At 42.8% G+C, this 13,896-nt stretch overlaps 1 protein-coding gene across 1 annotated transcript in view; it reads left to right on the top strand.

Annotated features, from left to right (window-relative positions):
• gabrb4 (gamma-aminobutyric acid type A receptor subunit beta4) overlaps positions 1–13,896 on the top strand; it is a gene marked incomplete at both ends in the record, with an annotated part of 223,158 nt that overhangs the window by 208,956 nt on the left and 306 nt on the right. Inside the window, 2 exon segments of the mRNA XM_084320577.1 lie at positions 8,192–8,448; positions 12,398–12,487. Of these exon segments, the coding sequence (XP_084176703.1) occupies positions 8,192–8,448; positions 12,398–12,487 (347 nt within the window).

Raw genomic sequence — 13,896 nt, 5'->3', positions numbered from 1 at the left:
CCCAAATAGTGAAAGAAATAGTAAAATAGTTCCCCTTTAAGAGGGAGAGGGAATCTTAAACAACCAATGGTACACACTACCCTGAAAAGCATGTGCATATCTGTTTGTGGAGTGAAGTTGTGGAATAATTTACCTGAATACATCAAACTGAGTAAACATATGGCACAATTTTATTATGATTGTTCTGTTTAACGGAGCTAGCTACTGTGATTTATTTGAATTTTTTTAAAGAGGAGGAAAAACTGAAAATAAATAAAAACATTCAAAAAGGACAAACTCAAAAATAAACGTTTTCATTCAAATAATATGTCTGTTAAAACTTTTTTTTTTATTAAAAAAAACACGAGAGGTTGGGCGGCCCTCGCAAGTGGACCGGCCCACCGGGTACATTCCTGTATTTCCCGATGGCCAGTCCGCGCCTGTTTGTATGTGACAAATAAAACTCTTGAATCTTGAATCTTAGATCCAGCCCTCGCATCAGTACGCAGGAAGATGTTCCACACCCTGAACTGAGTTCAGCTGCGACCCTCACACCCTGTCGACCCCCAGATATATTATAGTTCAAACTAATAGTTTAAAAGGTATATTCTGCACTAAATACTACTACCTCTCCAAGTACTTATAGTTTAAAAGGTATATTCCGCACTAAATACTACTACAGTACCTCTCCAAGTACTTATAGTTTAAAAGGTATATTCCACACTAAATACTACTACCTCTCCAAGTCCACCATCATCCCTGTACCCAAAAAATCTACGCCTGCTTGCCTCAACGACTACCGCCCTGTAGCCCTCACCTCCATAGCCATGAAGTGCTTTGAGAAGCTAGTCAAGGGCTACATCTGTTCCTCCCTCCCCATCAACCTGGACCCCCTGCAATTTGCATATCGCCGCAACAGGTCCACGGAGGACGCCATAGCCCATGTGCTGCACACAGCAGCATCACACCTGGACAAGAGGCAGGGGAACTATGTGAGAATGCTGTTCATCGACTACAGCTCAGCATTCAATACCATAGTCCCCTCCAAACTCATAGCCAAGCTCAGGGACCTGGGCTTGAACTATGACCTCTGCCAGTGGGTCCTGGACTTCCTGACGGGCAGACCCCAGGTGGTAAGAGCAGGCAACTGCACCTCCTCATCCATCACGCTCAACATAGGGGCCCCCCAGGGCTGTGTTCTGAGCCCCCTCCTCTACTCTCTGTACACACACGACTGTGTGGCTCAGCGGAACAACAACACAATCATCAAATTTGCTGATGACACAGTAGTGGTGGGCCTGATCTCTGCCAACGACGAGAGGGCCTACCTGGAAGAGGTAGAGAATCTGTCACAGTGGTGTCAGGAGAACTGCCTCTCCCTGAACGTCAGCAAAACAAAAGAGATGATTGTGGACTTCAGGAGGTCGGGGGTCAAGGACTACAGCCCCCTCAGCATCGACGGGGCACCGGTTGAGAGAGTGAACAGTTTCAAGTACCTCGGAGCCCACATATCCGAGGACTTGACATGGACCACACACATTGACAGTGTTGTGAAGAAGGCACGACAACGCCTCTACTTCCTCAGGCGCCTAAGGAAGTTCCAAGTCAGTCAGAAGATCCTTAGGAACTTCTACTCATGTACAATAGAGAGCATCCTGACTGGCAACATCACCTCCTGGTTTGGGAATAGCACTGCACAAGACCGTAGCAGACTACAAAGAGTGACACGTTCAGCCGAACGCACAATTGGAGGGGGGCTTCCCACCCTCCAGAACATTTACAACAAGCGGTGCAGGGGGAAGGCTAAGAGAATTATTAAGGACTCGAGCCACCCGAACAACTGCCTCTTTGAACTCCTGCGGTCAGGCAAGCGATACCGGAGTCTTAAGGCGAGCACAGAAAGACTCAGAAGAAGCTTCTATCCCCAGGCCATCAGGCTGCTAAACGAACAATAAACACTATGCAACAACCATCAAATGCACACAGCACACACACCCACACGCACACACTCACTTAAACCACACAAACACACTTTATATTTATTGATAAAGGATTTGCACTACAACTTGTACACCTACTGTAAATTGTACCTAAATTGCACCTCATCCCATTTCTGCCTTGCACTATATAGTATTGTATTAGTACACTGCACAGTATTGTATATTATATGGTAACTCAGTTACGTCTATTCTGCATCGAACATTGTACATATGTCTATACTGAACACTGTGACCTCATTTTTTTTTACTTCTAATTTACATGCTATACTATGTTATTTTATTTCATACTTATCTTGTCTTGCACAGTCTCTGGAGCGTAACAGTAAGAAGCATTTTGAATAAAAGTATTCTGTACTTCTGTTCTGTATGACAACTATTAAAGAAACTTGAACTTGAAACTTAAAACTTGGTCCACAGTAAATACTACTACCTCTCCAACTACAGACCCTGAACTGAATTCAGCTGCATCTCTGAGACCCTGTCGACCCCCAGATAATATCGTTGGTCTTATTGCAAACCTGTCTGTCTTTCACTTGACTTTAATGACTGGCATACATTCTCAAAGGTCACTGCTGCTTTTGGACGTGACGTTTCCTCTCATTTATAGCCTATACTCAACAAAACCCATGTTCTTGGGCGGCGCAGCGGACATTGCGCTCGTCGTCTCCAACGCAAGAGACACCGGGTTCGAATCCGGCTGTCGGCGTTGCCTCCGGCTTTGGCCGGCCGTCATACTGACTCATTTGGCAGAGGTAGCGGGTGGAAGTCGATGGGTGGTAATCTGGACATTGTGGACAGCGACTCCTACAGGTCGGTTGGGGGACGCCTGCACAGCAGAGACAGGAAATGGCGGGGGTAGTGTGAGCCTCCCATGCGTTACACCTCGCCAATGATAGTCCGCGCTGGCAGGTGAAAAGATGTGACAGGCTGCCTCCTCATGTATCGGAGGGGACATGTGATGCAAGGCTTCTATCCTCACTACAGCCGGCCAGTGGGGGGCATATGCGAGCAACGTTCAAGACAGGGGAGGGGAGAATTGGCACAGCAGAATTGGGATGGGAGAAAAATTGAAAAAAAGAGGAGAAAAAGTGGACCAAACAAAATAAACCCATGTTCTTTCTGGGTGATCTGAAGGATGATTATACACGTTGATGCATGGATTTTAGGAGTTGTGTTTGTTTATTTATGCGTTGAATATGAAACCACAGTGTGTCATTCTTGCCAGTCCATGATGTAGCAGCTTTGGCTTAGTGGTGGTGAACCTGTATATGTTGGACGGTCCATGTATTTGCTGTTTGTACAGTCAATCCTCCACAGAGTACTCAGCCTCCTACTTCACTATTTACGGTATATAATGTATATTGAATGTTCAGTTCAGTTATTTGGTACCCCTCCTACGTCAGTATTTACGGTATATAATGTATATTGAATGTTCAGTTCAGTTATTTAGTACCCCTCCTACTTCAGTATTTACGGTATATAATGTATATTGAATGTTCAGTTCAGTTATTTGGTACCCCTCCTACTTCAGTATTTACGGTATATAATGTATATTGAATGTTCAGTTCAGTTATTTGGTACCCCTCCTACTTCAGTATTTACGGTATATATTGTATATTGAATGTTCAGTTCAGTTATTTAGTACCTCTCCTACTTCAGTATTTACGGTATATAATGTATATTGAATGTTCAGTTCAGTTATTTGGTACCCCTCCTACCTCAGTATTTACGGTATATATTGTATATTGAATGTTCAGTTCAGTTATTTGGTACCCCTCCTACTTCAGTATTTACGGTATATATTGTATATTGAATGTTCTGTTCAGTTATTTGGTACCCCTCCTACTTCAGTATTTACGGTATATATTGTATATTGAATGTTCAGTTCAGTTATTTGGTACCCCTCCTACTTCAGTATTTACGGTATATTGTATATTGAATGTTCTGTTCAGTTATTTGGTATCCCTCCTACTTCAGTATTTACGGTATATTGTATATTGAATGTTCAGTTCAGTTATTTAGTACCTCTCCTACTTCAGTATTTACGGTATATAATGTATATTGAATGTTCAGTTCAGTTATTTGGTACCCCTCCTACTTCAGTATTTACGGTATATATTGTATATTGAATGTTCAGTTCAGTTATTTGGTACCCCTCCTACTTCAGTATTTACGGTATATATTGTATATTGAATGTTCTGTTCAGTTATTTGGTACCCCTCCTACTTCAGTATTTACGGTATATATTGTATATTGAATGTTCAGTTCAGTTATTTGGTACCCCTCCTACTTCAGTATTTACGGTATATTGTATATTGAATGTTCTGTTCAGTTATTTGGTATCCCTCCTACTTCAGTATTTACGGTATATAACACATATGTTCTTACTGCACACGCCTGTCCTTCATGATTCACACTTATGTTCTTACTGCACACGCCTGTTCTTCATGATTAACACGTATGTTCTTGTTACTGCCCCCCCCCCCACATTGAGTCACGCAGATGTGACCACATGGTGATGAGCAAATGTGAAAAATAAAACCGTGATTAAGGCTAACGCTAAAAATAATTCCCTGTCATCATGACTCACGTCACGGTTCATGAGACCTGTTGGGAGTGTGATTTTTAGGGGATAAAGGCTTAACTAATAGTTGAAAAGGTATATTCTACACTAAATACTACTACTTCTCCAAGTACTTATAGTTTAAAAGGTATACTCTGCACTAAATACTACTACCTATCCAAGTACTTATAGTTTACAGTCAAATGTATATTCCACACTAAATACAACTACCTCTCCAATTACTTATTCCAGAGTAAATACTACCTCTCCAACTACTTATAGTTTAAAAGGTATATTCTACACTAAATACTACTACCTCTCCAAGTACTTATAGTTTAAAAGGTATATTCCACACTAAACACTACTACCTCTCCAAGTACTTATTCCACAGTAAATACTACTACCTCTCCAAGTGCTTATAGTTTAAAATGTATATTCCACAGTAAATACTAGTTTTAAAGGTACTGTATATCACCCTCTAACACTCCTACTACGACACAAGAAAATGTACACGTCTCCAGTTAATATCCAGGGCCCCAGCCCTCAGATAGTGTCTCTTCTCCAGTTAATATCCAGGGCCCCAGCTCTCAGATAGTGTCTCTTCTCCAGTTAATATCCAGGGCCCCAGCTCTCAGATAGTGTTCTCCAGTTAATATCCAGGGTCCCAGCTCTCAGATAGTGTCTGTTCTCCAGTTAATATCCAGGGCCCCAGCCCTCAGATAGTGTTCTCCAGTTAATATCCAGGGCCCCAGCTCTCAGATAGTGTTCTCCAGTTAATATCCAGGGCCCCAGCTCTCAGATAGTGTTACTTCTCCAGTTAATATCCAGGGCCCCAGCTCTCAGATAGTGTAGCTTCTCCAGTTAATATCCAGGGCCCCAGCTCTCTGATAGTGTCTCTTCTCCAGTTAATATCCAGGGCCCCAGCTCTCAGATAGTGTTCTCCAGTTAATATCCAGGGCCCCAGCTCTCAGATAGTGTAGCTTCTCCAGTTAATATCCAGGGCCCCAGCTCTCAGATATTGTAGCTTGTCCAGTTAATATCCAGGGCCCCAGCTCTCAGATAGTGTTCTCCAGTTAATATCCAGGGCCCCAGCTCTCAGATAGTGTTACTTCTCCAGTTAATATCCAGGGCCCCAGCTCTCAGATAGTGTAGCTTCTCCAGTTAATATCCAGGGCCCCAGCTCTCAGATAGTGTTCTCCAGTTAATATCCAGGGCCCCAGCTCTCAGATAGTGTTACTTCTCCAGTTAATATCCAGGGCCCCAGCTCTCAGATAGTGTAGCTTCTCCAGTTAATATCCAGGGCCCCAGCTCTCTGATAGTGTCTCTTCTCCAGTTAATATCCAGGGCCCCAGCTCTCAGATAGTGTTCTCCAGTTAATATCCAGGGCCCCAGCTCTCAGATAGTGTAGCTTCTCCAGTTAATATCCAGGGCCCCAGCTCTCAGATATTGTAGCTTGTCCAGTTAATATCCAGGGCCCCAGCTCTTAGATAGTGTCGGCCCCGTCTTCCTTTCACAACAGATCCCCAGGCTTTCACCGATGTCAGCGGTTAACCCTTTCACTACCACATACCAAAGGGTTAACCCTTTCACTGCGACAATAAGGTTAACCCTTTCACTACCACACTACCAAAGGGTTAACCCTTTCACTGTGACAATACATAATGTTAACCCTTTCACTACCACACGACAAAGGGTTAACCCTTTCACTGTGACAATACAGAAGGTTAACCCTTTCACTACCACACTACCAAAGGGTTAACCCTTGCACTGTGACAATACAGAAGGTTAATCCTTTCACTACCACACGACAAAGGGTTAACCCTTTCACTGTGACAATACAGAAGGTTAACCCTTTCACTGCCACACTACCAAAGGGTTAACCCTTGCACTGCGACAATACAGAAGGTTAACCCTTTCACTACCACACGACAAGGGGTTAACCATTTCACTACCTCACTACATAATGTTATCCCTTTCACTACCACACACGTCTATGTGGTAGTGCAAGGGTTAACCTTCTGTAGTGTGGTAGTCAAAGGGTTAGCCGCTCATGAACCAATGTGAGAAGAACACGTTACAACGTACCAACCGCTAATTAATCAGGAAATCCTTTGTGCGTGTGCTTCAGGTGTGACAACAGTGCTCGCCATGACAATGATTCGTTATTTTTTAGGATTTTTTTTATTATTTTTGTATCCACTTTTTCTCCCCATTTAAAATGTTTCTCCCATCCCAATTTCGTATTTTCCAATTATTCCCTCCCCTGTCTTGAACGTTGCTAGACTATGCCTCCCACTGGTCGGCTGTAGTGAGGATAGAAGCCTTGCATCACGTGTCCCCTCCGGTACACGAGGAGGCAGCCTGTCGCATCTTTTCACAGCAGCAGCTCGAACTCTCAGTGGCGAGGAGTAACGTATGCCCCCGATACTTCATGTTTCCGCCGCACCGGCGTCACCCAACCGACCTGTAGGAGTCGCTGTCCACAACGTCCAATCCCCACCCACCGGCTTTCCCATCCTCTAACACTGCCAATTGTGTTAGTATGACGGCCGGCCAAGCCGGTAGCAACGCAGAGAGCCGGGCTCGATACCAGCATCTCCTGCGTTAGTGGCGAGCGCCTTGCCCACTGCGCTACTCAGCCGCCAAGGATTTTATTTTATTTATTTGTATTTATCTATATATATATATATATATATATATATATATATATATATATATATATATTCATATATTGTCCTGTCTGTGTGACCCCAGGTATATTCTCTCTATTGAATACAGGCAATGAGATTGTGTTTAGTTATTGAGCTAGAAGCTACAAGGACGCCTGTACTGATACTGTGTTGACAGTAACGTTGTGTTTGAACAATCCGGAAAGTTTTTTCCTTCATGTTTGTTCTCACTGCACACGCCTGTCCTTCATGATTAACTCGTATGTTCTCACTGCACATGCCTGTTCTTCATGCTTAACTCGTATGTTCTCACTGCACACGCCTGTCCTTCATGACTAACCCTTTCATTACCGCACTGTAGAAGGTTAACCCTATGTAGTGTGATAGTGAAAGGGTTAACATTATGTAGTGTGGTATTGAAAAGGTTAACCTTCTGTAGTGTGGTAATGAAAGGGTTAACCGTATGTAGTGTGATAGTGAAAGGGTTAACCTTATGTAGTGTGGTAGTGCCAGGGTTAACCTCCTGTAGTGTGGTAGTGAAAGGGTTAACCTTCTGTAGTGTGGCAGTGAATGGATAACCTTCTGTAGTGTGGTAATGAAAGGGTTAACCTTCTGTAGTGTGGTAGTGAAAGGTTTACCTCCTGTAGTGTGGTAGTGAAAGGTTAACCTTATGTAGTGTGGTAATGAAAGGTTAACCTTCTGTAGTGTGGTAGTGAAAGGTTAACCGTCTGTAGTGAGGTAGTGAAAGGTTAACCTTCTGTAGTGTGGTAGTGAAAGGTTAACCGTCTGTAGTGAGGTAGTGAAAGGGTTGAGGTTGAGGTGAAAGGGTTAACCTTCTGTAGTGAGTTAGTGAAAGGGTGAAGGTTAAGGTGAAAGGGTTAACATGTTTACTTTTATCACATGCATTAATCATGAAATCCTTTGTGTGTTGCTTGTGCGTATGTGTGTGTGTGTGTGCGTGCGGTGTGCGTGTGTCTCAGGTGTGACAACGGTGCTCACCATGACAACGATTAACACCCACCTTAGGGAGACACTCCCTAAGATCCCGTACGTGAAGGCCATCGACGTCTACCTCATGGGCTGTTTTGTGTTCGTGTTCCTGGCCCTGCTGGAATACGCCTTTGTAAACTACGTGTTCTTTGGCCGCGGGCCGCAGCAGCAGAAGAAGATCAACGAGAGGATGAACAAGGCCAACAACGAGCGGCCGCGATACGAGGAGAAGCGACTGAGGGAACAGGTTTGCATCTTTCCCGCCCTTTTGTGTGTCCCCTCACCTGTCCACCCCTCCCCCCCTCTGTCAATCAAGAGTTCTAAGCCTAGAAACCAACTGTCGTTTTGCCACGTAGAATCACTGTAAACACACCAAAGGATAATTGTGATAATCACAAGTTGTCTCAACTTATTTTCTAGTAGCGTTCTTGCATTGTTTTTATTTAAAAAAAAATTGCCACAATTCCTTATTAAAGGAACACAAGACATTATGGGAAATGCGCTTACCGCCTTCTCCGGAGTCTGACAAGAAGATAGATACCAAGCCTAGCTTAGCACAAATTAATTGAAGCGGAAAAGGACCACAAACCTAGCTTAAAACTCCAGGAGAGGTGTGGTAGTAGATAGCTTTCTAGGAGGAAATTGGTGTCTATCTTCTTGTCTGACTCTGGAGAAGACGGTAAGCGCACTTCCCATAATAGTGGCGTGTTCCTTTGAAATATTGATAATAATAATTTAAAAAATCCTATTAATCAAATTCTGGAGCGCGTACAGAGCAAATTGAGACAACAAGCGCATCAACACTGCACTCACTCGCTGCTCGAGCCTTAACCCTCGAGTCAACCTTCAAAAAACCCACTATCTGTCTCCCTAGTGACCGAAACTGCGATCTCAGTAAAAACATATCTTTTTCATGTATATATATAATAATGAATATCATTATTAACTTCAGTCCTCACCATACATATAGAATATTTATTCATTTTCAGGATTTTAAGGATTTCTTAAATTAGGGTTACGGTTAGGGTTAGGGTTGGGGTTGGGGTTGGGGTTAGGGTTAGGGTTAGGGTTGGGGTTGGGGTTGGGGTTAGAGTTAGGGTTAGGGTTAGGGGGTTAGGGTTACCCTAGGGTTACCCTAACCCTAACTCTAACCCTAACCCCCTAACCCCCTAACCCTAAGGCTACTAGGGTGAAAGGTGTGACACTTGTTGTTCACGCGCGTAATAGTGATTGTTTTTAAAAAAACAAACACGGATTATTGTAATGTGAGTCCAAGATGTGATACTGAGCTACTTTTTTGGCATATACATAAAATCTAGCCAACGCTATCCACAAACATACGTGAAAAAGGGGCTTTTTGACCAGAACTGCGACAAAGGTGACTCGAGGGTTAAGCAGTGTGGTAAGACACGAGCACTAAGCCCAATATGAAGCACGGCTTAGTGTTGTGTCTCACCAGACCGAGGTTAGAGCAGCGTAAGTGAGAGCCGAGCCGAGGCGCCAGTGGTTTCAGTTTGCTCTGTACTCGCTCCAGAACTTGATCCATTAATTTTAAAAAGCTACACATTGTCGCTCTAATCGACTAAATAGGAGCGAATATTACACATCAAGTTGACCTGATTCCTATTTAGTTGATTCAACTAAATACAGCCAAGGCAAAAGAGATATTACTTAACCTGTTAAGCCCTAGCCCTATTTTCTGAAAATCCGCCTAAAAATACGTACCTAAGTAAATGGAAGATTGCTCCACTTCTACTTGGTATCTAGGGACATCTATGGACCTCAGTGAATGTATTCCCAGTGTCAGAGATATTGTGTCTGTTACTAGGCTTGAGTAAATTGTGATGAAACAAAGGAGAATATAAATTATGATTTCTCTAATTTGCATCTTTGACAGTGAAAAGCTAAAATGACCAGACATGAAAAACTGCCAATGAGCTCATTCAGCACCTTCTTGAGATCATGTGCAAATGAAAAAATCTAAGCAAATTAATAAAAGGAAGATGATTAAACATAATGTTTTGTAGATACAGTACTGAATTCTGCCATCCGGACACATGCAATTTGACATATTATTATTATTATTTGAAATATAAATATAGAATATAGAATATCACATAAAGGTAAAGTAACAATATATGTTGTATTTTATGGCAATAATGTTGAGGTTTGTTCGACCCGTGAGATATAAAAACGAAAATCACGTCAGAAGAATGACGTGAAAAATGGTTAGACTTCCGTTGCCGATGGCTGGTGTGAGCTGGGTAGTGTAGTTTTATGAAATTTAAAGGTGCTATAGATAACATTCAGCCACTAGATGTTGCACTAGAGCACCAGCATGTCATTTATCCAATCAGGTGCTATAGATAACATTCAGCCACTAGATGTCGCACTAGAGCACCATGAATGAATGAGGGGGGGGGGCACTGTATAAACAAGTAACACTGTACATTGAGGGGGGGGGGGAGGAGACACTGTACAAACAAACACAATTGTACATTGAACTATTGACAAAACCATACTAGGTAAATGACTGTACATTGGAGGGGGTTGGGTTAGGATATTTACAGGGGCCAGTGTTGAATTGCAGTCTCCCGTAGGTGTCCCTTGAGAGAGGTTTTGAAAGTGGGTAGTGATCCACATTCCTTTACAGCTTTGGGTAGGGCGTTCCACATTGATGTGGCATAATTGCGAAACGTGTTTAGTCCCTTATTTGAGCCGAATCTGGGTTTAACATGATTTGTGGAGCTCCCTCTGGTGTTGTGATCGTGGTATTCACTGACCTTTGGGAAGTATTTTGACATGTACATGGGTACCTTGGTCGTGTAGTGTATCTTGTAGACCAGGCCCATTGCAAGTTGTTGTACTCTGTCGTCTACTCTAAGCCATCCTAGGTTGTCGAAGTGGGCAGGGGTGAGGTGGGTTCTAGGAGTAAGGTCAAGCAGTAGTCTGACCAGTTTGTTTTGAGATGTTTGTAATTTTGTTTTTAGCGCCTTTGAGGTGCTTTGGTACCATGAGGTGCAAGCATAGTCGTAGTACCCCTGAATGAGTGCTCCTGCCAGAGTCTTCAGGGTGTTCTTGTTTACCAGAGAGGAGATCCGGTACAAGAATCGAGTTCGTTGGTTGACTTTTTTTATTACATTGGATGCCATTTTGACCAGCATGTCATTTCTCCAATTAGGTGCTATAGATAACATTCAGCCACTAGATGTCGCACTAGAGCACCAGCGTGTAATTTATCCAATCAGGTGCTATAGATAACATTCAGCCACTAGATGTCGCACTAGAGCACCAGCGTGTCATTTATCCAATCAGGTGCTATAGATAACATTCAGTCACTAGATGTCGCACTAGAGCACCAGCGTGTCATTTATCCAATCAGGTGCATTCCACATGGGGGGAAAATAGGAAGGAGGGAGGGGATAAATGTAACATGTAAACAACTAGATTCATTTTGGACCCGACACATTTTTTATCAAAAACGTTTTTTTTTGGGAAAAGCAATACTTTTATTCCGCACCTTTCTAAAAGCTCTGTGGATTTATAAAAAAAAATTAAATAAATAAAGATTACTCAACATGTTATCTATAGCACTTTTAAACATAAGTAAATATAAGTTGAGACACTTTTTTTTCACAGTATACAAAGTAATTTTGCATAAACATACAGTATATATATTATATACACACCCCATGCTCCTTCCGCCAACAACCCATTGTCCACCTCCATCGCTTTCCTCCTCAAACGCTGTCTCTTGCTTTCCTACGCAGCGCACGCAGCCTTTACCCCTCCCATCGATACATCTGAGATCAACAGTAAACATTCTCATCCTCCCGTTTAGGCCCGTCGTCCCGCATCGACGCCATAGAGTCGATCCATTCTCACTGTGCTGCCCTGTCGTTTTTTTTTATTTGCATTTATTCCCCCCCCCCCCCCGACTTTGATACAAATTGGACAACGACACACACAAAAAAAACATAAAAAAAAAACAGGAAGGAGCGTTGAGAATGTTCCAATGTTGTTTCTGCGTGTGAGGTGTTAAATATTAATGCTTAATCAAAAAGTTCTCCCTGTTATAACCTGTGTGTGTTTTATTGCATTGTGTGAATTGTTTTTAGAAAACTGTCCTTCTTTAACTTCCCAGTGTGTTTCTATAGGCATTTAATGTTCTCTTCATTTTTCTTTCACATCGCAAGGACTCCATTACCGTGCCGTTTCAAACCAACACCTTCAGGTCATTTACACAGCGAAGAAATCTGTATCTTGAAGAACAAAGAAAAGTCGGGGTACATGTATTTAGAACACATACGTATAGGCCAGATCAGATAAGGATGTTCAATTTGATGGCAAATCATTTGTTACTTACTAAAAAAATGTAACTTCTAGATATTATTTATATAGTATCTTTTTTTATTTAAAAGGAGGAAATGTCTTAGGTGCTGTAAGTGGTATTTTCTTGTTAGAATATTAAGTGGTCTACTCTACATGGTAAAATAATAGCTCTACATGTTAAAACAAGTGGTCTATGTAGAGTGTCTGGTCAGTAACATGGGTCTCCTAGACCCTCACTCTGCAGTAAACAGCCATCACTGATATAGAGTGTCTGGTCAGTAACATGGGTCTCCTAGACCCTCCACTCTGCAGTAAACAGCCACCACTGATATAGAGTGTCTGGTCAGTAACATGGGTCTCCCAGTCCCTCCACTCTGCAGTAAACAGCCATCACTGATATAGTGTCTGGTCAGTAACATGGGTCTCCCAGTTCCTCCACTCTGCAGTAAACAGTAATCACTGATACAGAGAGTCTGGTCAGTAACATGGGTCTCCCAGTTCCTCCACTCTGCAGTAAACAGTAATCACTGATATAGTGTCTGGTCAGTAACATGGGTCTCCCAATCCCTCCACTCTGCAGTAAACAGCCATCACTGATATAGAGTGTCTGGTCAGTAACATGGGTCTCCTAGTCCCTCCACTCTGCAGTAAACAGCCATCACTGATATAGAGTGTCTGGTCAGTAACATGGGTCTCCCAGTCCCTCCACTCTGCAGTAAACAGGAAATACATTTCCTGATATCCTGTTCCCACTTTATCCAATCAGGAGAGATAACTCCACACTGCAAAAATATATATATAGAAAGCTAAAGATTTCTTGAAATAAGTGGGAACGAGATACCAGGACATTTATTTTGTGTTTACTGCAGAGCAGAGGGACTAGGAGACCCATGTTACTGACCAGACACTCTATATCAGTGATGGCTGTTTACTGCAGAGCGGAGGGACTGGGAGACCCATGTTACTGACCAGACACTCTATATCAGTGATGGCTGTTTACTGCAGAGCGGAGGGACTGGGAGACCCATGTTACTGACCAGACACTCTATATCAGTGATGGCTGTTTACTGCAGAGCGGAGGGACTGGGAGACCCATGTTACTGACCAGACACTCTATATCAGTGATGGCTGTTTACTGCAGAGCGGAGGGACTGGGAGACCCATGTTACTGACCAAAGTGATCAGTGATGGCTGTTCAGTATAGCTGTTTAACACTTATCTTAACAAATAAATACCACTCACAGCACCTTTAACTATTGCTAAGTCTTTTGAGGCATTAAAAAAAACATTCCATGTCATCACTGCATTTTGCTTTAGCTTGAAAGCTGTAGAAGGGAAGTGGGAATTGGGGGGGGGGGGGCAG

This window comes from Notolepis coatsorum (assembly GCF_963971535.1).
Source record: "Notolepis coatsorum genome assembly, chromosome: 8".
In the NCBI taxonomy this organism is placed as follows: domain Eukaryota; kingdom Metazoa; phylum Chordata; class Actinopteri; order Aulopiformes; family Paralepididae; genus Notolepis; species Notolepis coatsorum.
This window is presented reverse-complemented; position numbering and strand designations above follow the sequence as displayed.